Source organism: Rhinatrema bivittatum, chromosome 12 (genome assembly GCF_901001135.1).
Source record: "Rhinatrema bivittatum chromosome 12, aRhiBiv1.1, whole genome shotgun sequence".
NCBI lineage: Eukaryota > Metazoa > Chordata > Amphibia > Gymnophiona > Rhinatrematidae > Rhinatrema > Rhinatrema bivittatum.
In genome coordinates this window covers 49,316,092-49,343,711 of record NC_042626.1, presented here as the reverse complement: position 1 = coordinate 49,343,711, position 27,620 = coordinate 49,316,092, and the positions used below count along the sequence as shown (strand labels likewise).

Genomic DNA, 27,620 nt, shown 5'->3' with positions numbered 1-27,620 from the left:
GGAAGGACGCAGCCTTTGCAAGGGCGGTGTTAACCGGACCTCGGGCAGCTTCCCACCCCAATCCAGAGTAGCTGTTGTACATCCCATTGGTCCGGAGTCCATCTGGCTGCACGCTAGGAAATGGAGAAATTACTTACCTGATAATTTAGTTTTCCTTAATGTAGACAGATGGACTCAGCATCCTGCCCACGGCTGCCTAAGAACTGTGCCAAGGATTCGCCCGTGGAGTGGATATCGATTCCAAGAGATTATGGGTAAGCCGTTATCCAGTCCCTAGATATGGGCATCTATAATCTTACTGGGGTTCAGTATTTGCTTGAGTACAGTTATGAATATCCGTTTTTAATCAAGTTTTTTTGATAGTGTGTCCACAGTGGTTTTTGAAGAGATTACTGAAGGGCTGAGGTCACTGCATGGGTGTATCTAGGGGTGTTCCCTGTACATACCCGGATCAGTCCAGTCAGTGGGTTGAGCCTCCTGTCCAGCAGATGGAGACAGAGAAAAACTCACGGGTATCCTATATCAGGACAGTGCTCCCCCTGTGTCCCTTCAGTATTTTTAGTCCAGAGTCTATCTGTCTACACTAAGGAAAACTAAATTTTCAGGTAAGTAATTTCTCCATTAAAGTAGCCAAATATATGTTGTTACAAAGATAGGCACACATAAACTATAATTAGTAATTTCCAGCATTTTCTCCTCCCCCCACTCATCCAACAACCCTTTGGCAATTAAATACTTCATGGTGCACTCTGTAGTAAGTGTCAAACACACAGAGACTACTTACTACAAGAAAATCAGAAAGAAAAACAAAAGGGAAGTCATGGTTGTCACGCACTTTGCCAGGTAATATATCGTTCCTATACCTTATTAAAAGCCTCCAGTTTATCACGCATCAGAGCTGTGAAACGGACCAAAAAATGTATGTCATGCAGTTTTTTTCTAACCCCTTCTAATGAAAGGGGTTAGAAAGCTGCCAAAGATATTCTAGCAACCAACACAATTTGAAGTATCAAATGTTGAAGTGATTTAGACCAGGACTTCCCAAACTATGAGTCGGGACCACAAATGGGGGTCACAAATGCCTCGAACAATAGTGCTCTTCACATGCTAGCAGCAGCATTACTTATGGAAGTCATCGTGGGGCCTGAGAGGCAACACGCGTTCATGGGCCTTGCTGTGGCCCAGCCCTTGAATGAATTTCTGTGGTAACAGGAAGCCCTGCATGAGGAGGGATCGGGGCCACTGCAGGGTCTGTGAGCTAGTACTAATTCACAAACCCAATGCTGACCTCCACTACTAATGTTTCTCCTACTTGCCAATCACCGGACTTGGGTAAAACCAAGAGGGAAAGGGATAGCTGCGTATGTATGGCCAGTAAAGATGGCTACTTCTTCTTTCTCCTTATCCTTCACTGAATTAACCGCCCCCCCCCCCTAAAAAAAATGTTGCCCCCTTCATCAATATGTCTTCTCTTTTCATTAGCTGTCATCCACATTTGTTGTTGGGTCCAAAAGAAAATGGTGCTACTGATCCTGGCCTGGGGGGTTTGAAGGAGGGTGGTGTTTAAAGAAACAAATCAGATTCAGGAGGGGTTTGAGGTTTGGATCAGCTGGAAAGGAATTGGCATAGAGGATGAGAAAGGGGGAATGACAAAAGATTAACTGGCACTATATCAAGAAAGAATCACATACAGCAACGTGATCAAAAGTAGGACGGGTTTACCCTCATAAGTGAGTGACTATACATATACACCCAAACCGGTGTTTCAAATCTCTTAAGCACTTTAGTTTATGTGCAAGCACTCTTAGAATAATCATAGGGTATCCCAATTTCTCTTTTTTTTTGTTTGATTTTTTGAGAGTCCTTTTGTTTTAAAGCACGTTGTAATATGCCGTACTTAAACACACATGGAAAAAACCTGAACTTTTTTGAAAAAAGGTAAATTATTCCTTCTTGTTTTTTTTAGCAAAGATGAACTTCTAACACCACTTAAATATGGAAAAGTACCCTTATCTTTTCCAAGATTTAGAACAAGCAGCTCCTCAGCCTTGTTCAATCAAACGCCTGACACCGCTGGTGTTTCGAGAAACTCTTCTTCAGGGGCCTTAGAGTGGGTTAGAAATGGAGAAACCAACTCCTATGGTATAACGGCATAGAACGTTGCTGTATGTGTGTATCACATACCTTACCAGTTTTTTGAATCTCAAAAGATTAACTGGAGCAGCAGCGGATTCCCGATGAAGACCGGCCCGGGGATTCGCCGCCCAGGCCGGCCCAGGAAATACCACGTGGTCTACCGAGCGCAGCTCTGTTACGGCTGCACTTGGCAGACCATGTGACTAGCGCGAGTGGCCCACCAGGGGATGCCTGATCCCCCGATAGGCCAATCTGCCCCTGAACTGGAGTATGTAAGAGATTCTGTAGGGGAGAGTGGAGCAAGAGAAGGGATGAAGGGGAGGAAGTGAGCCTGAGAGTTGAGAGGGGATGGAAGATAAGAGTGAGGTGTGAGTGGCAGATGGGTTGAGAGAGAGAAGGGATGACAGGGTCAGTTGGAGGTTATGAGAGGATCAGCTGAAGGGCATGAACGAGGGAATGGGCTGGGGAGGTGAGAAAATGGATGGGATTAGCTAGAGGAGTGGAGGTTAAGAAAGAGTCCACTGGAGGGGAGCAGGCGCTTTGTTTGTAGAGGTTGAGTGAGGAGGAGCAGCTAAAGTACAGGAAAGGTGAAAATGAAGTAATTTGAGGTGTAACGAACCCCTGCTTATTTGTTTTGATCATCTTCTGGGGTCATGTGAATTTTTAAATGCTAAAATGGGGTCACTTTATATAAAAGTTGGGAAGCCCTGATTTAGACAAATCAGAAACTGTAATACGGAACAAGAAATATTTGGGATCTGTAGGAATATCTTATAATGTCACTAATTTAATAAAGCACAAAATTTCATCCTAAAATGTTGTCATTTTAGGACAATCCCACGATATATGAAACATTGGTCCTATATTATCACATTATCTCTAACAATGGGAGGAGGTCTGAGGATATATTTTAAGTTTAACAGGAGATAGTTACCAGCGAAACAGGACCTTTTATCCATTCTCCACTAGCAATGACGAGATGGATCCTTTACTTACAGACATGAAGCAAAGATCCCAAATCTCTTCATCCAAAGTAACACCTAGATCACATTCCCAAGACAGAATGTGCTTTGGTTTAGTCACCAATTCCCCTATTAATTAACTGCTTATAAATTTTTGACATAATGCCCTTTACTTTAAACTACTGTCACATAGCCCTTCAAAGAACGATTTACCCTTATTCGTAGCCATACTAATTTGTTTAGATTTCAAGTAGTGGCAAACCTGCAAATAAGGATAAACAACACTAGCATCCAGATTGTCCTTGTCTTTAAGTACATCAAAATCAATAAGGGTATTATTAGTCAAAAAATGATCCAGCGAATGCAAACCCAAGGATTCCCATCTTCGAAAAACTTTTTAATCCAAGCCAGGAGGAAAATCTTTATTAAAACAGAGGTGTTTTAAAGAATGCCTCTCAACTTCCCACCTAAGTGGCTATACTAACTTGGGACTGTGAGATTTCTTTATGTGGGTTGGAAACACAGAAACATAAACTAAGATGGCAAAAAAGGACTCCAGGCCCTTCTAGTCTGCCCAACTCCATTTGTGCTGCAGTGCCAGAGATCCCAGTTGATCTTTGACTTTTCTCTCACTTCATAACCAGGATTCAAGACTCAAAGCCATTTGTTTGTTCAATCTTTCTGCAGGAACAATGCCAAGGGTATTTGCTGTATTCGCTATTTTCTTTTTGCTGTCGGGCTTCTCTGTGGCAAAGTTTGATGAATTTGATGATGGCGATGACATGGTGGAGTATGACGATAACGACTTTGCTGAATTTGAGGATGCAGTTGACGATGTAGCTGCAGAGTCGCCAGAGCGAGTCGTCACCACGGAGGACGACGACGAAGAAGAGGCCACTGTGGAGGTGGAGGATCAGGATGAAAATCAAGAAGACTTTGAAGATGCAGACGCACAGGTGACATGGTGGCAGGGCCACTGCTGGGAAAGCATTTCTTAGAGGCATTGTTTTCAAATTGTTTCAAGTGGTATTTCTCATGAGGTTTGCTCTCTATGCATCTCTTACATTACACTGTTTAAAATGAAACACCATAACAAGGAATTAATATAGTACTTAGTTAAAACTGCACTTGCACAGCTCCCCCATCTCCAGGGAGAAGACAGTCCCAGCCATTGCTTAACTGCAACACCTTCTGTCCATACTTGTGGTGCACATATACCAGGTTTTGGAGGGAACCCCAGTTTGTGGCTCCTAGTCCAGGGCTGCTACTGGCAGTTGCTGGGCTGTCTGGGATAAAAAGGGGTAAAATCCTCAGGTAATTGTAAATTTATTTCTCAGTGGTTTTTTTTTTTATACCGCTGAAGTAGAACAAGTCTGGTCAAAGCAGTGTACCATAATCCCATTTAAAAAAAGTCAGTTCTGGATTGAGTGAGTAATGGTCAGGCCCTTAACTAACTCAATAATTAAAATACTTTGGGGCTGGCTCAATGACAAGTGCTATGCACTTCTATGTGGAACGTCCCCAGATTGAGTGTTCCACATCTTGGGTCAACTGGGGCTGGGAAAGCTGAATAGGCAGCATTCACATCCCCTGGTAGGTGAGGGAGTTGTATCACGTTTACTAATAATCACCTACTAGCTGGATTTAGAGCCTATGATACAGGGTACCAGAAGGGGCTCTGGTACAAGGCTTATGGTCTTGGGACCATTACTTCAGTGAGCGAAGAAGAAGAGGAACCACCAAGCCAAAACAGAAAACTTTGACCCAAGATATCTGTACATATACACACCCATAATAGGAACATACTTTTTATAACATGTTCCTAATGCTGTTTCTGAACTGGCCTTGAGACCTATGCTGGTTTTTATTCTGATGCATGTGTTCCTTGTACCTCTATCATACAGGGCTCAATGGAAAATTAGAGGCCTGTGCAAACCCTCCAAACCATCTCTAAAACTATTGAGAAAAAATAAAAATGATTTTCCTAGCGTGTAGCCAGATTGAATCAGGACCAATGGGTTATTTCCCTGTACGTACCCGGATCAGTCCAGACTCCTGGGTTTTGCCTCCCCTCCAGCAGATGGAGACAGAGAAGTTTTAACGGACTCTGCCCTATACCCTGAGGTGCCACCTAGAGTCTGTCAGTATTTCTCTGTCTCCAGCAGATGGTGGCGGTGCAAAACCCTTCAGTCTGATGTAGTTAGTTTAGTGTTTTCTGGTTGTCAGATTAATTAAAAAACAAAAACAGAAGAAAAAGAAGAAGGAAGTATTTTAAGCCTCCCAGGGGGTTGTCAGGTCCTGGTGGGACCATCCCCCCGGTACTTGAGGCTCACAAGAGCAGAGGGTTGAGAACCCAGTGGGTGGCTGCATTGTTTGACGGTGACACCGGGGAGCCATAATCACTCACCCTCAATGGGAGGAAGTTCAGAATCTCTTGAAAAAAAAAAAAAAGGGAAGTGTTTCTTTTATTTTTTCTGCCCTTTGCTCCGGCCCAGCGCTCCCTCCCTCCCAATCGCCTCCGCTGTGCCGACTGGAGCGATCAGCTGAGTCCCCGATTACAGTTTGCTCCGACGCTTACCTCCGGGTTCCCTGGCTCATTTTACTCTGCTTGTCATGCAGCGTGGTGTGGCCTGCTCCACCTGCGGGAGCTCGCACGTGCGTCTCTCCTGGGCAGACGTTTGTTCTGAATGCCTCTCCGGAGGCGAGGGAACCTCGGGGAGGGCAGGCGCCGAGAAATTGCATGACAGCTGCCCCAAAACGCACTGCAAGCCTGGGAGGCCTGACAAGCAGCGCCAGTCCTCAGACCCGTTCCTCTTCAGCGTGGGAAAGGAGGCCATCTTGAGGACTTTTAGGGAGCAGGAGAAAGCAGTGCTGTGGGGGAGCTCTCCTCCACCTCTGTCACCACAGCCTGGAGCCTCTGCGGGGGACACATTGCTGGCAATTGAGGAGCAATCTTCTGATGAGGACCAAGGGAAGGACTCGGAAGGGTCGTCTTCCTCATTCTCCTCTGAATTTGTTTTGTTGCTGCACAAGGCCTTTAAGGCCCGGAAAACAGCGAAGCGTCAGGGGGTAAGGTCCCTCGACCGGCTGCAGCGGTGTCACGGGCTGAAAAAGAGACCGCAGTGACCCAAAAGCGTCCCAAGTCTCTGAAGGGATTAGAAACCATAAAGGCCAAACGACCCCTTCTTCCGACCTGTCGGAGGACGGGGAGTCCCCTTAGAAGGATCTGCAGGGACCTGATGTGGACCAGAATGTGCAGACACAGGCCTTCCAAGCAAGGTGGCACTCCTGTTGTTGAGGGAGATGACCCCAAGGTGGTACGCTTATTCCGCAAGGATGAGTTGTGGCCCCTCATTCCAGCGATCCTAGAAGAATTGGGGACCGAAGTCCCTCAGGAGGATTCTCAGATGGGAGCAGTGGATCCTGTCATGCTGGGCTTCAAGGGTCCCGCTTGGTCTTTTCCTTTCCATATGTCAGTGACTGACTTGTTGTTCCGACGTTTTCGTTCTTCCCGATCTACAGGGTCCTCCTCTCATCCGGGCCAGTCCCGGCAACACTCCTGGAATCAGTCCTTTCGTGGCCGACGTCCTGGTAGAGACAGGGCCCCACAAGCACATGGCACACTGAAATCCGCTCAATGAAGCGAGGCCGGTTCACTCCTCCGTCCCAAAAATTGGGGGAAGATTGTCTCTCTCTCTGGAGGAGTGAACCAACTTGACCTCGGATCAATGGGTCCTAAACATAATAGAACACGGCTACGCTTTAGATTTTGCTCGACCACTCCAGGACCGATATCTGACCTCCCCGTGCTCTTACCGCCAAAAACGTCAGGCAGTACAAAGTACCCTTTAACGTCTACAAGACCTGGGTGCCATAGTTCCGGTGCCCACAGGATAACTCAGGCAAGGACGCTACTCCATCTACTTCGTGGTACCCAAAAAAGAGGGCACCTTCGTTCCCATCCTCGACTTAGAGAGCGTCAATCGAACTCTGAAGATGCCTCTGTTTCGCATGGAAACCCTTCATCCGTGATAGCGTCCATTCACAGGAGAGAATATTTGGCATCTCTACCCATCCGCCCGGATTATCAGAAGTATCTGAGGTTCGCAATCCTCGAACAGCATTTTCAGTTTTGTGTGACGGCGCCAGGGTGTTCACCAAGGTGATGGTGGTTGTTGCAGCGGCTCTCCGGAAAGAGGGGATACTGGTACATCCCTACCTGGACGATTGGCTGATTTGAGCAAAATCCGAGGACCTTTGCCAGACGGCGATTCGGACAGTGCTGCAACTGTTGAGCTCATTGGGTTGGATTGTCAATCCCGACAAGAGTCATCTAGTTCCTTCCCAGTCCTTGGAGTTTCTGGGTGCTCGGTTCGACATGCTCCTGGGCGAGGATTGCGAACCTCAGATACTTCTGATAATCCGGGCGGATGGGTAGAGATGCCAAATATTCTCTCCTGTGAATGGACGCTATCACGGATGAAGGTACAGAGAAGGGCTACCAAAATGATAAGGGGAATGGAACAGCTCCCCTATGAGGAAAGACTAAAGAGGTTAGGACGTTTCAGCTTGGAGAAGAGACAACTGAGGGGGGATATGATAGAGGTGTTTAAAATCATGAGAGGTCTAGAACGGGTAGATGTGAATCGGTTATTTACTCTTTCGGATAGTAGAAAGACTAGGGGGCACTCCATGAAGTTAGCATGGGGCACATTTAAAACTAATCGGAGAAAGTTCTTTTTCACTCAATGCACAATTAAACTCTGGAATTTGTTGCCAGAGGATGTGGTTAGTGCAGTTAGTATAGCTGTGTTTAAAAAAGGATTGGATAAGTTCTTGGAGGAGAAGTCCATTACCTGCTATTAAGTTCACTTAGAGAATAGCCACTGCCATTAGCAATGGTAACATGGAATGGACTTAGTTTTTGGGTACTTGCCAGGTTCTTATGGCCTGGATTGGCCACTGTTGGAAACAGGATGCTGGGCTTGATGGACCCTTGGTCTGACCCAATATGGCATTTTCTTATGTTCTTATGTTCCTTACTGGAGAGAGAATGACCAAGGTTCTAACTCAGGTGGAGTACTTATGGTCCATGCTTCGTCCCAGAGTCTGGAATTATTTATGGGTTCTAGGCTCCATGGCTTCCACCCTCTATCTGGTCCCTTGGGCCTTTGCGCATATGCGTCCTCTTCAGTCTGCTTTGCTATCCCGTTGGAATCCACTCTCCGAGCAGTTTTATCTTCTCCTACCGCTGACGGACTCGGCTCGTTCCATCTTCCTTGGTGGCTCTGTCTGGACAATTTGCGTCGGGACTTGGAAATTCCCTCTTGGACAGTGGTAACCACCGATGCCAGTCTCTCTGGTTGGGGAGCGGTCTGTCGGGGGACAGCGGTGCAAGGCCAATGGACAAGAAAGGAATCCTCCTGGTCGATCAATCAGTTGGAGACCAGGGCGGGTGCGGTTGGCTCTCCAGGCCCTTCTTCCCTTGGTAGAAGGAAGATCGGTAAGAGTGCTCTCCAAAAATGCGACGACAGTGGCCTACATCAGTCATCAGGGAGGAACCAAGAGTTGTTCGGTGGTGACGGAAGCCCAACTTTTAATCAACTGGGTGGAACAGAACCTGTACAAGATAGCAGCCTCTCACATTGCAGGAACAGACAATGTGCAGGCAGATTTTCTCAGCCGCCACCAGTTGGATCCGGGAGAGTGGGAACTCACCGACGAGGCCTTTCATCTACTCTGCAGCCGCTGGTCCAGACCTGCCATGGACCTCATGGCGACGTATTGCAATGCCAAGGCTCCTCGATTTTTCAGTCAACAACAGGAACCAGGAGCAGAAGGGGTAGATGCTCTGGTCCTTCCCTGGCCACAGGACATTCAGTTGTACGTCTTTCCACCCTGACCGTTGGTCGGCAAGGTTCTGCACCACATCGAGGTTCATTCGGGCAAGGTGATACTTGAGGCACCCATGGTTTGCGGACCTCCTCAATCTGGCGGTGGACAGTCTGCTGAGATTTCTTCCATCTCCGCATCTCCTACGACAAGGACCCGTTTGTTTCGGAGAGGTAGATCGCTTCTGTCTAGCGGCATGGCTTTTGAAAGGCGGAGATTAAAGAGCAAGAATTACTCGAATGCAGTAATCGCCACACTCTTACAATCCTGGAAGGTTTCTACCTCCAGGTCATACGTTACAGTCTGGAGTATTTTCGAGGCCTGGTGTCTGGACCACGATGTAGAGCCGTCTAGGTCTTCGATTGCGGATGTTCTGGCCATTTTACAGGCTGGTTTAGTTAAAGGATTGGCTTTTAATTCTCTACGAGTGCAGGTTGGCAGCCCTTGGATGTTTTAGGGGGAAGGTGCAGGGAGTAGCTCTAGCATCTCATCCAGACGTGGCTCATTTTCTGTATGGGGCTAAGCATTTGCGTCCTCCGGTTCGGAGCCCTTGTTCCTCATGGAAGCTGAATCTGGTCCTCCGCGCCCTCTGTAATGCGCCTTTCAAACCGTTGAAGCGGATGACCCTGAAGGATCTGACGCTGAAGATCATTTTTCTTGTAGTCATCACCTCGGCACGGCGTGTATCGGAGCTTCAGGCCTTATCTTGCAGGGAGCCCTTCTTAAGGATTTTGGAGAATGGGGTTTCCTTACGAAAGGTTCCCTCCTTTCCCCCGAAGGTGGTGTCCTCTTTTCATTTGAATCAGTCGGTGGAACTCCCTTCCTTTTGTGTACCTGGATTCTTCTAATTCCGAGTCTAGGGACTTACGAAAGTGGGACGTAAAACGGGTGTTGTTACGTTACTTGGAAGTTACGAACAGTTTCTGTCTCTCGGACCATCTTTTTGTGTTGTGGAGTGGTCCCAGGAGGGGTCATAAGGCTTCACTTATACTGATACTTCACGCATATCCAGCATAGCTCTCTGCTTCAACGGCAGGGGAGAAGAAAAACTGATACTTCACGCATATCCAGCATAGCTCTCTGCTTCAACGGCAGGGGAGAAGAAAAAAGGATTCGCACTCACAAAGCGGGGAGTAGCTGGCTTGTTACGGCGGTTACTACCCCAAACCAAATAAGCCTGATACTTCACTTTCAATGCACATCCTGCTTCAACGGCAGGGGAGAAGAAAAACTGATACTACAAGCATATCCAGCATAGCTCCCTGCTTCAACGGCAGGGGAGAAGAAAAACAACCAATAAGGGCTGAATAACACAGTCTGGGTAAAACAAATAAGCATGGGTGTAGCTTGCTTATTGCGGCGGTTACTTCCCCTACTACCCATAACTAATCAAGCTTGATATTTCACTTGGTTGCAGCTCCATCACTGCTCTCTACATTAATGGTGGGGGTGGAAGGGAAATAGAACCAAAGAGCTAAGAGAAACAGATAAGTATGAGAAAAAAATGTGAAGCTTGCTGGGCAGCCTGGATGGGCCGTTTGGTCTTCTTCTGCCATCATTTCTATGTTTCTATGTTTCAAGGGCCACAATTGCGCTCTGGCTGAAGGAAGCTATTGTTTTCGCATACGTGGTTCAAGGCCAACCGATTCTGGTTGATCTCAGAGCTCATTCTACTCGATCGCAAGCAACCTCGTGGGCGGAATGTCAGCAGGTGTCGCCGCAGGAAATTTGTCGGGCAGCTACATGGAAGCCTCCACACACATTTGCCAGGCATTACCGCCTAGATGTCCAGGCCCCAGAGCCCGGTTCCTTCGGGGCTAGTGTGATCCGAGTGGGACTATCTCAGTCTCACCCTGGTTAGGGAAGCTTTGATACATCCCAGGAGTCTGGACTGATCCGGTACATAAAGGGAAAGGAAAATTGGTTCTTACCTGCTAATTTTCGTTCCTGTAGTTTCACGGATCAGTCCAGAGTCCCACCCATGGGGAAAAGGAGAGTCCGCTCGGCCAGTGGTAATTCATATTCATTTTTTTTTTTTAAACAGTGTTTATTAGAAAAAATGCAACAAGATCCATAGTCAAAATTTTCAATATAAAGATTATCTAACATGTCGTCCTGAATTTTGTAATATCCAACATTTAACATATACAGTTTGTTCGACTTTTGTTAACATATTTATCTTGTAAAAGTGAGGACCTTGCAAACCTATGCCATTAAACAACTGTTTCGTAACTGTCTATAGATTTTTAATGTGTGCTTAATAATAATTCCCTTTCCTTCCACCCCCCCTGGTCATCTTATATGAAAATGAAAATATAAATAAACGAAAATAAAAATAAGAGAAAAATATAAATATATGTCTGCGAGGTGGTCTCTTTTTTTTATATCTTCCTCATCATTGAACCTGAAATGGTTCAATGTAAAATTTCAATGTAAAATTTACTAGGTGAACATCATGTTGAAGTCTGTTTCAGAGTCCATGTTTAATAGGAAGCCCAAATCCGATGAAATTGCTGTGTGCATTTCTGTTTGTGTGCCGTGATTTTCCCCAGTGTGTATAGTGTATGAACTCGTGCTTGTATGACCTGTATTGAAGGGATATCAGCAGCCTTCCAAAGCTGTGCTGTGGCACATCTTGTGGTCAGAATACAAAATGTAATAAATCTCATATTCACCGTTTCCCCCGTGATCTCCACATTTAAGAGTGCCTGTGACGCTGGTTCCTGCAGTATTTCCCCCATCCATGCAGATACCTGAGACCACACATTCTGAAGCCTAGGACAGGTCCACCACATATGGAGAAAGGTACCTTGTCTCCACATCATTTCCAGCACTTATTAGATACATTAGGAAACATATGATGCAGTTTGTCCGGAGTAATATGCCAGTGGTATAGCAATTTGTAACTATTTTCTATATGTCCTGCAGATATCAGGCCTTTACCAATAGATTGAAAAATATTTATCCATGTGGCCTCCGTGAATGTGTCCAGTAAATCCTGTTCCCAAGCGTACAAATGAGCGGTTTGGTAGTTTGCCCACAAATCATAAGGTATAGTTTGGATATAAGTTTTTCCGACTTATCAGCGTAGCGACACTGATTTTCAAAGGCCGGAATTCCCTGGGCAAGATCAGTACCAACCGCTCGGCTATTGAGAAACTGTCTGATCTGTAAGTATGAGAAGACTTCCTCCTGTGGTGTAAGTGATATCTTCGTTGGAGTGTGTCAAAAGGTACGATGCCCCCTGGCTCCCATAAGTGTTCAAATTTAGTTATTCCCTTAGTTTTCCAGCTTTAAAAAGCGGCTGAATGTTGGCACGGCCTAAAAAGGTTGTTATGAAATAAATGGGAACTGTGATAATAGGCCCGTGAACCCACTAAGACTTTTTTCCAACGTGACCAGATAGTGTATGTGGCCTGAACTGTATCAGGTGTGGTTACCACCTGCTGCTAGGAATTTTTTGGTTGCCAAACCAAAGCAGAAAGTGGCATAGGGCCCAGGAAGGCCTGTTCCAGTTTCACCCAAAGCTGTTGTTTGCCTTGTTTATGCCAGTCAATAATCTCTTTGAGGTGTGCTGCTGCATGATACCAATGGAGATTGGGAGCCCCCATTCCACCTGCTTTTTAGGCAAGAACAGCACTTTTTTCGGTATTCTTGGTGCTTTCCTTTCCATATAAATTTGGTGGTATCACAATGGGAAGTGTTTGGAAAAGATACAGGATCCTAGGCAAAACATTCATTTTAATGACTGCTATTCTACCCACCCAGGATATGTGGTAGCGATCCCATTCCTTCAGATTTTTGTAAATTTTTTCCATTAATGGTGGGTAATTTAATTGGAACAAGTCATCCTGAGAGCTAACATATATCCCCAGATACTTTATCTTAGAATTTGTCCAGCGGAAGGGGTGATTTCTTTTTTAAGGCTTATCGGAGTGGTCCTCCGATGGACTAGGCCCCGCTTCAGGCTCGGTGGGCACACCGCATGATAGTCTGCGGCAGTGCCATCTTGCACGCAGTTTTGTGCGTCTCCATTGCCCTCCATAGAGTGTTGGTACGTATGGTGAGTGCTATCTCTGCGCATGCGCTGTGTATGTAACATCGTGCATATGCGTGCGCATACATGGACTTCAGCTTCCTTGCATCGTTACAGTATCTGTGCGCACTTGACTTCAAGCGCTAGCCGGCTGAGCACACAGTTACTGTTCATAATGGTTCCGGTAGCAAAGAAGCATAATCGACACTCCCTTTATGCTGCCTGCCATATTAAGGCTCCACAGTCTGCCCTTGATTCTTACCTTTGTCAGCACTGTGAGGAGGCCCAAGGAGAGTTGGATTCCCAGAACTCTTCTAAGCCAGGCTCCTCCCATTCAGGATGGGTCAGCCACGATCTTAACTGGTAGCACCCCGGATCTGAGTAATCCCAGGGCTGGGTGAGGGAAATTTAGCTACACCTGTCTCAGTTCCTCCTGGGCTAGGCATGAACCCGCTGGCCTTTTCTTGGGTGGAATGTTTTCAAGGCCTTCAAGTCTTCATACAGGCACAGTCTGTCTCTCTTGCCCTTGTCCGGACTGAACCCCAGCTGGGAAGGCCTCGCTCTCTGAGCCCTATCAGCAGGCCTCAAGACATGCCTTGTCTCAACAAGGGTATCCCTGACAGGGACCCTGACATCACGGATGACAAAGGGGATGCAGATTCATTGGAGGATGGGGAAATCCCTCCACGCTTGGAGCCATATCGGACTATATTATGGTTTTTCCATAGAGATGAATTGCCGGCCCTGGTTTCCCAGAAGTCCCTGGGAGTTCCTGGCGCAGACCCTATGATGGAACCAAAGAAGAATCCCATCCTGGTGTCATTTAGGACAGCCTCTTGCTATTTTCTGACGCTGGAGGCCATCTAGGAGTTGATTGACCTGGAATGGGACGCCCCAGAAGCCAGTTTTAAAGGTGGTCGAGCATTGGAAACTCTGTACCCACTGGATCGGGCGGACAGAGAACGCCTGCATTTCCCCAGAGTGGACGCCCTGGTCTGTGCCATTTTGAAGCGAAGAATTATCCCAGTGGAGGGAGGAGCTGCCTTAAAGGATGCACATGATAAGCAGTTGGAGTTCATCCTTAAACAAGCCTTTGACATGACAGCAATGACACTACAGATTGCTTCCTGTTGTGCCCTGGTGGCTTGCTCATGCCTACTTCTCCAGAGAGAGGCAAATAATTCAGGGGCGCATTCCAGAGAGGCTATGGAGCTGCTGCTGCCTTTTTAGTGGACGCGGGTTCTGACCTAATCCGTACCTCGGCCAGAGGAGTGGCTTCAGTAGTGGTGGCCAGAAGACGGCTATGGCTGTGAAATTGGTCATCGGACGCGACCTCTAAGGCAAACCTCACAAAGATGCCCTTTAAGGGATCTTTCCTATTCAGAAGCAAATTGGAAAAGCTCATTTCACTAGGGCTCAGGCAGTATCCTGGGAAGAAGCTAAGCTACTGTCTCCCATCGACATCTGCTGAGCTGTGACGTGGTCTTCCTTGCACACCTTCTCCAGGTTCTATCGCCTGGACGTTCAGGCTCAAGAGGACGCAGTCATAGCAAGGGCGGTGCTAACCAGACTGCGGGCAACCTTCCGCTCTGCTCGGGAGTAGCTTTTGTACATCCCCATTGGTCCTAAGTCCATCTGGCTACATGCTAGGAAATGGAGAAATTACTTATCTGATAATTTAGTTTTCCTTAGTGTAGACAGATGGACTCGGCATCCTGCCCACGGCTGCCCAAGAGTGGTGCCAAGGAATCGCCCATGGGGTGAATATGAATTCCAAGAGGTTACAGGTAAGCCATTGCCCAATCAGTAGATTCAGCGTTTATATTTGGTTGAGTACAGTTACGGTTGTCTGTTTTTAATCAAGTTGTAATCGAGTTTTTATTTATTTATATATTGACATTCGATCTGAGATATCACATCTGTTTACATTCAGGTACTGTAAGCAAGTTTGCTTACCGTAAACGATGTTTCCGTAGATAGCAGGATGAATTAGCCATGCTGTCATGGGATCTGTCAATCAGGCCCGGGAGGCGGAGCTTGTCAAAGCAGAGAACAGAGCTTTGCTCTCTGCGGCTGCGCGTGTGTTCCCGCACAGGAAAGTAACGGAATCTCCTCAGTCTGTAATAAAGCTGTAGTGTAGTCGAAGACTTGGTGACTGCCAGGGAGGAGGGTGGGTCAGCATGGCTAATTCATCCTGCTATCTACGGAAACATCGTTTACGGTAAGCAAACTTGCTTTTTCCCGTCGATAGCAGGGCTGAATTAGCCATGCTGTCATGGGAGTCCAAAGCTCCCGATCACGTTATATGATATATATGGACGGACGTGATCTTTGACAGTGTGGCAGTCACCGTGGACAGGAGGATAGAGATTGCAGTATTGTTTGCCCTATCTTCGCATCCATGGCTGGTTGCTGGTCAAGGCAGTAATGAGATGTGAAGGTATGCAGTGATGACCAGATAGCTGCCTTGCAAATGTCTATGGTTTGCACATTCTTTAGGTGTGCTAAGGAGGTTGCTACTGCTCTAACTTGGTGAGCTTTAGGAGTAGACTGTAAATGCAAACTCTGTTTTTCATAGTAGAATTTGATGCACTGCGCTATCCAACGGGAGATGGTGCGTTTATCCACTGGTAGTCCAGGTGTCTTTGGGTCACAGGAGACAAAGAGTTGAGAGACACGGGAGTCCGAGTTCGTTCTCTCTTTATAGTGTGTTAACGTTCTTTGCACTCCAGTGTGTGCAGTAGTTTTTCCCCCCGTCTGCATGGGGTTTAGGAAAAAAGGGTTGGTAATTCCATTGTCTGATTGAGATGGAATGGGTAACTACGTTCGTTAGAACTACCTTCTGGTGATGAAATTACAAGTATGGAGGATAATGGACCAAAGCTTGTAACTCATTAACTCTTCGTGCTGATGTTATTGCAACCAGGAATACCACCTTCCAGGTGATGTATTTAACGTGTGCCGAGTTCATGGGCTCAAAGGGATAAAGCATGAGCTGTTCCAGAACTATGTTGAGGTTCCATGGAACTGGAGGTTTGCATACCAGAGGACGAATGTTAGTTAAACCCCTCATGAAACGAGTCAGTAATGGGTGATTGGATATAGGAATGTTATTGATTGGTCTATGAGAAGCGCCTATGGCGCTGAGGCGAATTCTGATGGATGAAGTTGGTAGACCAGCGACATATAGTGTATGAAGATAATCAATGAGCACTTCTGGGAAGCAGTCCAATGGTGGTACATCGTTGGAATTGCACCAGGCAAAGTAGCGTTTGCATTTATAACTATAATTTTCCCTTGTTGAGAGTGTCATTGATTGTAACAAAAAGAATTGTGCTGAAGAGGAAACTCCTTGTTTGTCAGAAGGAGTCTTTCAATCTCCACGCTGTCAAGTGTAGAGATAAATGTAGCGGGTGTAGTACTGTTCCTTGATCTTGGCTGAGAAGATCTTGACGATTCGGCAATAGAATTGGATCCTTGATGGATAGTCGAAGCAGGAACTGTACCATGGCTGCCTCGGCCAGGCCGGGCTATGAGTATCAGTTGAATTTGTCCGCTATACATTTCTGAATTGTTCTTGTTATGAGAGGTATGGGAGGAAAGGCATACAGAAGGCCTGTCGTTCCCGGAATGAGGAAGGCATCTTGGGCGATGCTGAGTTGGCTCGGTTGTATCAAGCAGAAGTTGGAAACTTGTGTATTGATATCTGTTGCAAAGAGATCTATCAAAGGTGTTCCCCACTGTAGAAATATGTCCTGGACTATTTCTGTATTGAGTGTCCATTTGTGGGGATGAAAGATGCGACTTAGTCTGTCTGCTCTTGTGTTTGCAACTCCCTGTAGGGAAGTTGCTTGGAGGTGTATGCAATTCTTGTGAGCGTGTTCGAAGATTGTCAGGGTCTCCTTGCAGAGGGACCATGAACCGGACCTTCCTTGTTTATTGATGTAAACATCGCTACTTAGTTGTCTGTGTAGATCATGACCCTGCGTCCCTTTAGGTGGTCTTGGGAGACTCGCAATGCATTGCGAATCGCTCTGAGTTCCAATAGATTTATTTGTAGATTCTGTTCTGAAAGTGTTCATAACCTTTGGGTTCCATAAACCTCAAGGTGTGCACCCCATCCCTTGCGAGACGCATCTGTGGTAGGACTGCATTGTGAGGAGGGGGGCTGAACAACGCTCCTTTGGACAGAGTGGAATCTAGGAGCCACCATGCTATATCTTTTTTCATTTCTGCGGTCAGCGGTACCTTCTGCGTCAATGGTTGTGAATGCTGTTTCCATTGGCGCTTTAGACCCCATTGTAGGCACCTCATGTGTAACCTGGTGTTGGGAACCATGAAGTTTACCGCTGTCATGTGGCCCCGAATTACCAAGACTTGTCTTGCTGACGGCTTCTGAGTATGGTTCAAGGTGTGTAGAAGTTGACGGAAATGTGATATTCTGTCAATTGGGAGGTATGCTCTGTTGCACATAGTATCTAGGCATGCGCCTATGAACTGCAACTGTTGTGTTGGTTGTAGGTGTGATTTCTGAAAAATGATCACCAATCTTAGTTCTTGCAAACAGTGTATCACCCGATGGAGGTGATCCAGTAAGACGTTGGAGTTGAGGCGATTATGAGCCAATCGTCCAGATATGGAAAGATGGTTATATCTTGTTTCCTGAGATGAGCCACCACCACTATCATGCATTTGGTGAATACCCTGGGTGCAGCAGATAGCCCAAAGGGAAGAACTTTGTACTGGTAGTGTTGATGTCTGTAGCGAAAGCACAGGTAACGCCACGAGGATGGATGGATTGGAATGAGTGTGTGAGCATCTGTCAGGTAGATTGAGCACATCCAATCGTTGGTTTGAATGAGAGAGAGAATTGACTTCAACGATACCATTTTGAATTTCTCTTTGGTGAGAAATTGTTCAACTCCCTTAGGTGTATTATGGGTCGAAGGCCCCCTGACTTCTTGGGTATGAGGAAGTACGGGGAATAAAATGCTGCTAATTTGGAGTGTGGGTGGATTTGTCGAATTGCTTGTTGTTTGCGAAGTAAGCAATTTCGTCCCCCGGTTGTGGATGGGAATTGAAAATCCTGAGTGTGGAAAGATGAGGCAATGTGGGTTTCGTTATAAATTGGAGTTGGTAGCCTTGACGTACTATCTCCAGAACCCATTGATTCGATGTTATTCTTTCCCAGGCTTTCAGGCAAGCATGAATTCTGCCTGGAGGAGCTTGATGTTGTGGTGGTGTCTGAGTAACTAAAGATGACGTTGCTTTTGTTACAGCAGTCGGCTGTTGTGCCCGTTGTCTCTGGTTACGTGGTTTACCTCTTCGTTGATGTGAAGTATTGTTTTGTGGAGCAGGACGCTGGTCGGCAGGGTATGACTGCGTACGAAGATTGATAAGATATGTAGGGTCTTCTGGCATATGGTTGCCTACTATTAGATCCCACATAACGACGTGTAGTCGAGTAATAGGATTCGATGCTAGCAATTATACTGCTAGAGCTTCGTCTTTTAATCTAGTTACTGCGTCCTGGACTTTCTCTCCGAACAGGTTATCTACTGTACATGGGAGGTTTGTTAGTTTCTCGTGCAATTCTTCTCGAACTTGAACGTAACCATGGTAGTCTGCGGGCTGCAATAGTTGTTGCAGATGCTCTGGATGATGTTTCATGTGCTTCATAGATTGACCTCAAGAGGTGTTGAGAATACTCTTCCATGTCATGAAGAGGTTGAGGTATATGTTCCGCAACAGAGGAATGTATACCTTTCATAGCTTGCATGCACTCATAGAGGTATTGCACCCTGTAGAACTGATGTTGCATAATTCGTGCAGTTAACATCGAGTTATGGTATATTTTTCTGCCAAACTCATCTAAATATTTGTTGTCTTTCCCCGTTGGGAAAGTGGTATGCAACTTTGTTTTCTTGAACCTTTGCATCGTCGACTCTATTACACTCGAAGCGTGAGGCAATTGTGGTAGAGTGTATAGTGATTTTTTTTTTTTTTTTTTTTTTTTACACGAAATTTTATGTCTGTTTCCCTGGAAATGGCTGTTATTGTATAAGGAGCCTCCCAGGATTTTGTGAGACTGAATGCAGGATATCTTGTGGTGGAAGAAAATTAGTTCCACCTGAGTATCAAAATCTTTAGAAGACCAGGGGTTTTTGCCCTAAGGTCTGTTTCTTTTTGGACCTCTAGATGTAGAATGGTACCCGTTTTTCCTAGGAATTTTGGGTACGTAAGGTCTTCAGGAGGGGAATACGGCTCCTGTATGTGGTCGTGCAGGTCTAAGAGACATCCCACCGATGATGATGGGAATGTTTGTATTGAAGGAGAATCTAAAGATGTCTCCTGAATATGAATTGGTGAGGCTGGTTGGTTTAACCTGGGAGATGTCGGTACCAACTGCTGGTTAGTAGCAATATTGGTCATTGAAATGATGATGAAAGCGTCTCGAAAAGCCTGTTAAAGATTGAGACAGTTGGAAAAATGCGTCTCTTGTACGAGAAGGCATACCATGCGACTGTCTCGTTGTTGTGTGATACCTGCTTCAGGTGAAGTTGTAAGAACTTCACTGTTTCCTTGTAGTCTATTGTCTGAAGTATTCCTTAGAACCTTTCCGAATTGAAGAAGTGTTAGAGGAAGAATTTCACTATTTTCCTTTTTGAGCAGGTATTAGCTGTACGAGATGATATAGAAGTCGAAGGACTTATCTCCCATGTTGTACTCCTCTTTGGTAATTTAGTACGGTGGGAGTGACTGGAATACTTATGATAGTCAGATGATTTACCAGTATCTGTGACTCCAGTCTCTGGAAACGAGCTGTGTGAAGGGTATCGTTTCCGCTTCAAGCTCATGTTTAATTTCCTAGTGAAATAATTATGGTTTCCCCGCGCCGATTGTGGTTTATGCGCTAGGTTAGCTTTATGCGCGTATATATGCTTATGCGCGGATATGCGCGTATGCGCGACTGTGAACTTATGCGCACTTATATATCTGTGCGCGGAAGTAGATTTCTGCGCAGTTGTAGTTGTATGCGCATATCTTCCTGATGTGGCGCGCACATGGGTTATCGGCGCCGATGTTCGGCGCTGTGCGCATAAGCCTTTTGTAGTCGGCGCCGTGCGCATAAGCCTTTGTAGTTGGCGCCATGCGCATAAGCCTTTTGTAGTCGGCGCCGTGCGCATAAGCCTTTGTAGTTGGCGCCGTGCGCATAAGCCTCTGTATTCGGCGCCGTGCGCACAGGTTCTTCCGGCGCCGTACGCACAGGCTCTTCCGGCGCCGTACGCGCAGGCTCTTTCGGCGCCGAACGCGCAGGCTCTTCCGGCGCCATACATTTCCTCTGCGCTATGCGCGCCGGAAGCTGTAGGCTGCGCGCAGACTCCGTTTTCGGCGCCGGTATGTCAGTCTGCGCAGACGTACCGTAGGCGCATAAATCATCGGCGCCGAGGATTTGACCTCCGATGAGGTATTTTGCGGCTCTTTAGGCACTGGGGATTTTCAAGAACCCACTGGCCTTTGTCTTTTGCCTTTCCCTTACCTCCTAGAATGGAGGACTTAGGATCTGACGGCAAAGTTTCCTTCTCTGGTGGAGCCGATGAAGCTAGCGGGCCCGGCGATGTCCTGAAGCCTGTCAGCCCTTTGTTTTAATGCTCTCTGTGATTAGAGGAACTTACAAATTGTCTCGATTGTGACTCGGTCCGAGACATTTGTAATCGCGGTCGTATCCGATCTTAATTTTAAAGTGACAGGGTTTGAACCCCGTTTTGATATTTAATTCTGTTTTTAAAACTGAGGAGAGATCAGCTCCGCGTGCGATCCCGCTCGCGGAAAAAACAGACTGAGGAGATTCCGTTACTTTCCTGCGCGGGAACACACGCGCAGCCGCAGAGAGCAAAGCTCTGTTCTCTGCTTTGACAAGCTCCGCCTCCCGGGCCTGATTGACAGATCCCATGACAGCATGGCTAATTCAGCCCTGCTATCGACGGGAAAAGGTATTTCTCTATCCCCAGAGGGCTTACAATCTATCAGGCCGATACAGTAAAGCGCGGCCGCGGTTACCCTGCTTCTAACCCGCTTTGTACCCACAATTTGGCCGCGTAAGTCCAACCTGTGATTCACTATCCCTTTTAACCCATCCTTACCGCTTCTTTAAATCAACGGGAAACCCTTTCCCCCCGCGGCATGTATATGATATGTAAACGATTGGATTAGCTATTCCCTCCCATACAGTAACGTGCGCCCCGATTATCGCCTTTTTAACCTGTAGTTTTGCCGCATGTTTAACCTGCTAATTTACCGCCTACCCTTAACCCTGCGTTAGTGTGGCGCGTCAGGTCAGAGAGACGAAATTTCATGGGCAAACGACCCCCTCACCCCCCGGGACAAGACCTTTAGAGGAGCCAGGATTGGGCAAACTTTCCCCCAGCCCCGGCTTACCTGCCCTGGACACGTCCATGGGTGCCGGTCTCCCATGCAGGAGCGCTGACAGCTCCGGAGCAGGAAGGAAGGACCTGTTGTTTCCAAGCATAACCTAAACTCTTGCCTGCCCAACCTAAAATCCAACACACCGGGAAAGCCACTCTTCAGATCGCGACTAATCCCATCACTGGAAGGACGAAAGATTTTTTTAATCGTCCCAGTTCCTCTCTCCGCTATATCAATGCATTCTCCTTTCCACTGCAATGCGAACAGTATTCTGAAAAATAACTTTCAAACCCAGGGTGGTGGAGCATTGTTGTGCTTGATAAAACCTGCACTCAACAGGATCGGGCAAACTTTCCCCCAGCCCCCACTCACCTGTCCTGGCCGCGTCCATGGGTGCCGGTCTCCGGAGCAGCTCCAGTCCTCTCTCCCCTCCTCCCGGGGGCAGCTGGCGGTGAGAGCGGCTTCAGCAGCCCAGGGCGGATCAGGCGCTCCCCATGCAAGGCGGCTTCCAGCAGTCCCCGCCGGCAAGGGTGCATGAACGCACGCCGTGACCTGAGTGCCCGGCTGGACGTCCGACATTTGAATTGACAGGTACCAGCGCACCCAGGATACTGTATAGGCGCTGTATAGCGCTCTATACAGTAAAATGGATTGCGCTTCATGGACGCGGCTTGCATTTGCATGCCATTTAAATACTGTATCGAGCGGTATGTGATCCGAACTGTGCGCGCGGCAAACGAGCGAGTGCCCGGCACTGCCGCACTTTTTCTACCGCGTCCTTACTGTATCGGCCTGTAAGTATGTACATGAGGCAATGGAGGGTAAAGTGACTTGCCTAAGGTCACAAGGAGCGACAGCGGGACTCAAACCCTGGTCTCCTGGTTCATAGCCCACTGCTCTAACCACTAGGCTATGCCTCCTCGTTTTTAATCAAGGTTTTTCAATAATATGTCCACCACAGCTTTTGAAGAGAATACTGAAGGGCTGAGGTCACTGCAGGGGGATGTAGCTAAGGTGACGTCAGCTTTGCAACCTGACTCCGTCTCCATCTACTAGCAGGGGAGCATATCCCATTGGTCCTGAGTCCATTTGGCTTCACTAAGGAAAATGAAATTATCAGGTAAGTAATTTCTCCATTATTACTTAAGGTGGATAGATCACCCATGCCAAAACATCAGCTTGGCATCCAAATAACCAGCTACCTATAATCTGATTATGTTCCCGAGAAGTACATAGAAGCTACATTTCACTGATGCAATCTAGATAATTTTCTAGTTTTGGGTAAAAGCTGTTGGATTTTTTTTAATGTGCCACCTTTGTTATGCTATCAGCGTCACCTTTCCTGTCACATAAGCAACGATGAAGGGCTGAAACAGGTGCCTGAAAAGAGCTGGTCTGAGATTCAGCTGTGATCTCCAAGTAGTAATGCATTTCTGTTTATGCCTGCCAAAGATTTTCCTTTTCTGACATGCAGGGAATTGTAGCCATGGGACCTACACTTTATTTTTGGAAGACCTGTAGGTTTCATATTTTGGATGGTCAGATGATTCAAGATTTGCTCAGATACTCAGTTTTGTACCTTGCACTTTGCTTGGCTCAGTTTTCCGTAATACCAAAAAAATCACATAGTTTTTGCTTCTGTGATCCAGGAAGGCGATGCCGAAAGTGAACCATATGATGATGAGGAGTTTGAAGGCTACGATGACAAACTGGACATACTACCTAGCAAAAGTAAAGAGCCTATAACAATTGTTGACGTAAGCATCTATTTCTTTTTTTTAAATTTAATTTGCTTTACCATGTCAAATCAAATAATTTCAAGTCTGATAGCAAGGTGCAAACCCCCTCCCTGAGGGCTATTTCCAGGGTTCATTGGCTGCCTGCTAGATGTTGCTATAATCTTTACTCCAGATTGGCAGCAGGTAAATTTCAGGGGCCAATGCAATATCGTGCACAGTAAAACAGGTGCTCATACTGAGCGCCCGTTTTCCTAATGTGCACAGATCCATCTCTACTGGTGCTCGATGCTATATTTAAATGAGCTGCCGCGTTAAAAAAGACACACTATCAAACTTCATCCGGATGAGTTCAGTTTTATTTTCTAAAGCTTAGAGAAATAACCCCAAGAGTCATGTTTAAGGTATATTGGTGTTTAATATCACATGTACAGAGAAGAAAGCCACTTGGCTGTTTGCACTAGCCAAATCTTAGATTGGATACTGTTTTAATGTTTATTGCTACAGCTAACCTTTATATATAACGTGTATTTCTGGGAAGGGGGGAGGGGGTAAGGATTACAGGGTTCTCTCATATGATAAATGTATTGACCCAACATTATTGATGTCATACTATGTTTGCTTTTTTTTGGTCAATAAAAAAATTTACATTAAAAAAAAAAAACACACTAGGGAAAATTGTGCATCCCTAGCACTCAAATGCATCGGGCGCCCAGGAGACATGGTTGTATGCCCGTAAGGAAAACAGGTGCTCAATATGCGTGTCTATTTTATCCTGCTTTAGATAATTTACACGCACATTCCCTGTACGTACCCAGATCAGTCCAGACTGTGGGTTATGCCTCCCTTCCAGCAGATGGAGACAGAGAAAATCTTGAAGGGCACCCTCTCTTAACCCGGTGTGCCACCTGGAGGTGATGCAAACCCTGCAGTCTTGGCAAAATTGGCCTGAAGCTTGTAGATTGTGCCTTCATATTGTGCCACCAGAAAACTTTTTTTTTTTAACCAAGCCCTTACATTTTTCCTTAAATTATAATCACCGCAAGCGGTAGATCTTAGTATCGCAAGGATACTAATTAAGAAGAACCACAGAGAGCAGTATTTTTTGATTTTTTTCATGTACCCTTGACTCTCTGTGTGACTTAATGCCAGCCTCGGAGCTAGTGTTAAATTTGCTGGGTTAAAAAGGGTGCATTGGACAACTGGCGCTTGTCTGCATCACAGGGTTATAGCTAATAGCTTTATTATCTATATGGAATTTACATGTGATGAGCGCTATTAGCTATGTGTTTGTTTGGGTGCGTGTTTTGGATGCACTAATCCCCTTATTACCCTAGCATGTCCAACTGAGTGTAAACCTGTGTGCTAGGCTGAGCACACTTTATTGCATTGGCCCCTTGTCGTGTAACAACTATTGTATTTTACGTAGGAAATGATGAATTAGATACATGAAAGATTTTATCCCAATTATGACATGCCTGATGCTTTGAGCTTGAGATATCGAGGCTGACTATTTGTTGCTTAGTTTCCTCCAGGGAAAACATTTAAGGATGTGCTTATTACATATAAAAAATCTGCATAATGAACATTGACATAAACATATGGAAATTTCTTTACCAAAGAAATAAACCAGGCAGCATGAAAGATTCATCCATCTCCTTGTTTACATGTTCTCTTGCTATTAAAATACTTATTTTTTTTGTTTTAAGGTCCCAGCTCATCTACAGAACAGCTGGGAGAGTTACTACATGGAGATCCTGATGGTAACTGGCCTCCTTGCTTACATCATGAACTATATCATCGGCAAGAACAAAAACAGCCGCCTGGCCCAAGCCTGGTTCAATACTCACAAGGAACTGCTGGAAAGTAATTTTGCACTTGTAGGTAAGTTGTGCACACATGGGCACGCTCACTGCAACTACGTCTGAAGTCTGTTGAAGGGATCATTGCATATAGGTGGAGCTAATATGGAACAACCACTTTCTGACTAAAGAAAAAAAGACTTCCCCAAATATATGAAATATCATGAAAAACCAGGGGCAGTTGTATAAATAATTTCAATATATTAATACATTTCAGTATCCTTAATTTGATTTTTATTCACATCTTCATAACATAATATCATATGTCATGTAAACTAATTTAAATAAAGCTTAACAAATGTATCCTGCATTTAATTTCTCATTTCTCAAATACAAATGTCACATTTCATTTATAAATCCCACCCATAAAATACATACATGCACACATACATGAAGTACTTCCTCACACATCAAACTAACATGAAAAAACAAAACAAAACACCATACAAAGCATAAAAAATGCCTTAATATAAAATATACTCAGAGCTTCTACAGATGTTACTCACGGCATAAAGGGGCTAATAATTTGAAGTAATCTTAATAAACCCAAATAGTTAATTGTCGCTATTTCAAGCCCAAGGGCTATCAGTGATAACAATCCCATCAACCAGCGAAGTCTGACGAAAAGTTAAAATTTCAATCCCAGTTTCATCAACTGTCCAAAAAATGGATTTCATTCCCAGTAGATTTTATTCCCCACTAGGGCCCAAGTTTCGCCTTATACAAGGCTGTGTCAGGAGAACAATGATTCAAATGAGTGCTATGGATTAGTCTCCGATACACATGTAAGCATGGACTATTGCCACTGAACTCTGTTGTCCAATGCTTAACGTCGGCATCAACTGTTTGCATGATATAGGAAATTTGATACTATGTATATGAAGATGTGAATAAAAAATATTTGTAATCAAATTAAGGATATTGAAATTGATTATCATTTGCCCCTGCTTTTTCACGATAATCCAGGTGGAGCTGACATAATTTGGATTTCTGGGGGAGCTGCTGCTTTAGCTTAACTAGAGCTCTGGAGTTGGAGCCTGACTTGCAAGTTCGAACCCCTGCGATCTTGAGAGAACAGATTGTAGTACTGCGCATGCAGGAGTAGGAAGCGCTCATGCTGGTTTATTCGCTTTATCAAAAACCGAGTGGCGGTTCTGTGCATTGCCCTGCAGAGGGACCTGGTTTTGAATCTTGGCTCGGGTCTTCTGCTCTGTAGGTTTCACAGCCCCCAGAGGGGGGGGGGGGGGTGCCCCAGTCATCACATAACAGTGACATCTAGTGGCCGGATTTAAGATCCGTGAATGCAGGATTCCAGAAGCAGCCCTGGTGGGCATAGCGCCCGGCCGAGGACTGATGTTGTAATAATGGTAATCAGAGTAAGTTAGGAGGGAATGTGAAATAGGGGGAAACAATCCCTGGGTAGTTGTGAATGCCCTAAGTTCCAACTGAGTGGGAAGCCAAGAGATGCTCTGCTGTGTCAAAAAAAAAAAATCCCATTGCACCTTCAGTCATGTTTGAGCAGGAATTATAATACTTACTAATCTCTGATTTCAGGGGATGATGGAACGAGTAAAGAACCCACGAGTACTGGGAAACTGAACCAAGAAAATGAACACATTTACAACCTCTGGTGCTCAGGCAGGGTGTGCTGCGAGGGGATGCTGATTCAGCTGAAGGTTAGGGGCTTTCTAACAGAATACGACGCAAACCTTTTCAGGACCTTGTCAGTTGCTAGTGGCATGTCTTCCTCTGTAGCCCCCTGTTCTTGTTTCTGCTGTCCATGATACTCTGATGTATTACAAGGGAAAATGTGACCCTTGCCTCTGAATATTGTTTAGCCCTTCAGACAGAGGGCGCTCTTCATAAATGGTTGTTGATACTGAAATACAGCAGCTGGTGGGGAAAATGTAAAAGTTGGAATATAGAGATGGTCACCTGGCAGGTGGCCTAAGAAAACTTGCACCAGCTTTGCTTATGCTGGGACTGAGCCTAGCTACACTCGCTATTGAAAACATGGCAGAAGCCTTCTGTCCTTCCCTGGGCTTCTTTTCTTATGCTTCCCCTTTATCTTACGGTCCTTTGCCAGTGTTTTAACCAAAATACAACTTCTTTTTTTTCTGTATCATTGGGCAAGCGTTCACCAGTTTAATTAATTAGTTCCACACTAAAGGACTTTAGGTTTTACTATACTTTTTTTTATTGGTAGATTAATAGTCACATTTAGCAGAAAGGAGGTTTGGTGTGCCTGATGGGTTTTTCATGATGGTAAATGCTGGCTCTCTCTGAAGGAGAAAAGATACAGTACAGTAAATGAATGTTTTGTGTTGCAGTTCCTGAAGCGGCAGGACCTGCTGAATGTGCTTGCCCGCATGATGAGGCCGGCCTGCGACCAAGTGGTAGGCTCACGTCTTTATTGCTCCACGAGGAGTCATTGCTTTTGTTTTATGCTAATGCAATGAAGGCTGTGTTTTCCCTTCTTTCAGCAACATCAGAAGGAGAAAAGAGAATGCATGCAGTGCTAGCCTACCAGAAATAAAACTGGGCAAAATGAAATCAACCAAGATTAATA

At 45.7% G+C, this 27,620-nt stretch overlaps 1 protein-coding gene across 2 annotated transcripts in view; it reads left to right on the top strand.

Annotated features, from left to right (window-relative positions):
• Positions 1-27,620, top strand: part of CCDC47 (coiled-coil domain containing 47) — a 93,406-nt gene that overhangs the window by 6,902 nt on the left and 58,884 nt on the right. The window contains exons 2-7 of one of the 2 annotated variants that reach the window (XM_029572183.1): positions 165-254; positions 3,786-4,054; positions 23,103-23,210; positions 24,899-25,073; positions 26,606-26,727; positions 27,382-27,447. In XM_029572183.1, coding sequence (XP_029428043.1) covers positions 251-254; positions 3,786-4,054; positions 23,103-23,210; positions 24,899-25,073; positions 26,606-26,727; positions 27,382-27,447 — 744 coding nt within the window. In that variant the 5' untranslated portion in view covers positions 165-250. The remainder of the gene's footprint in view (positions 1-164; positions 255-3,785; positions 4,055-23,102; positions 23,211-24,898; positions 25,074-26,605; positions 26,728-27,381; positions 27,448-27,620) is intronic. The other variant, XM_029572184.1, reaches the window with a different exon arrangement.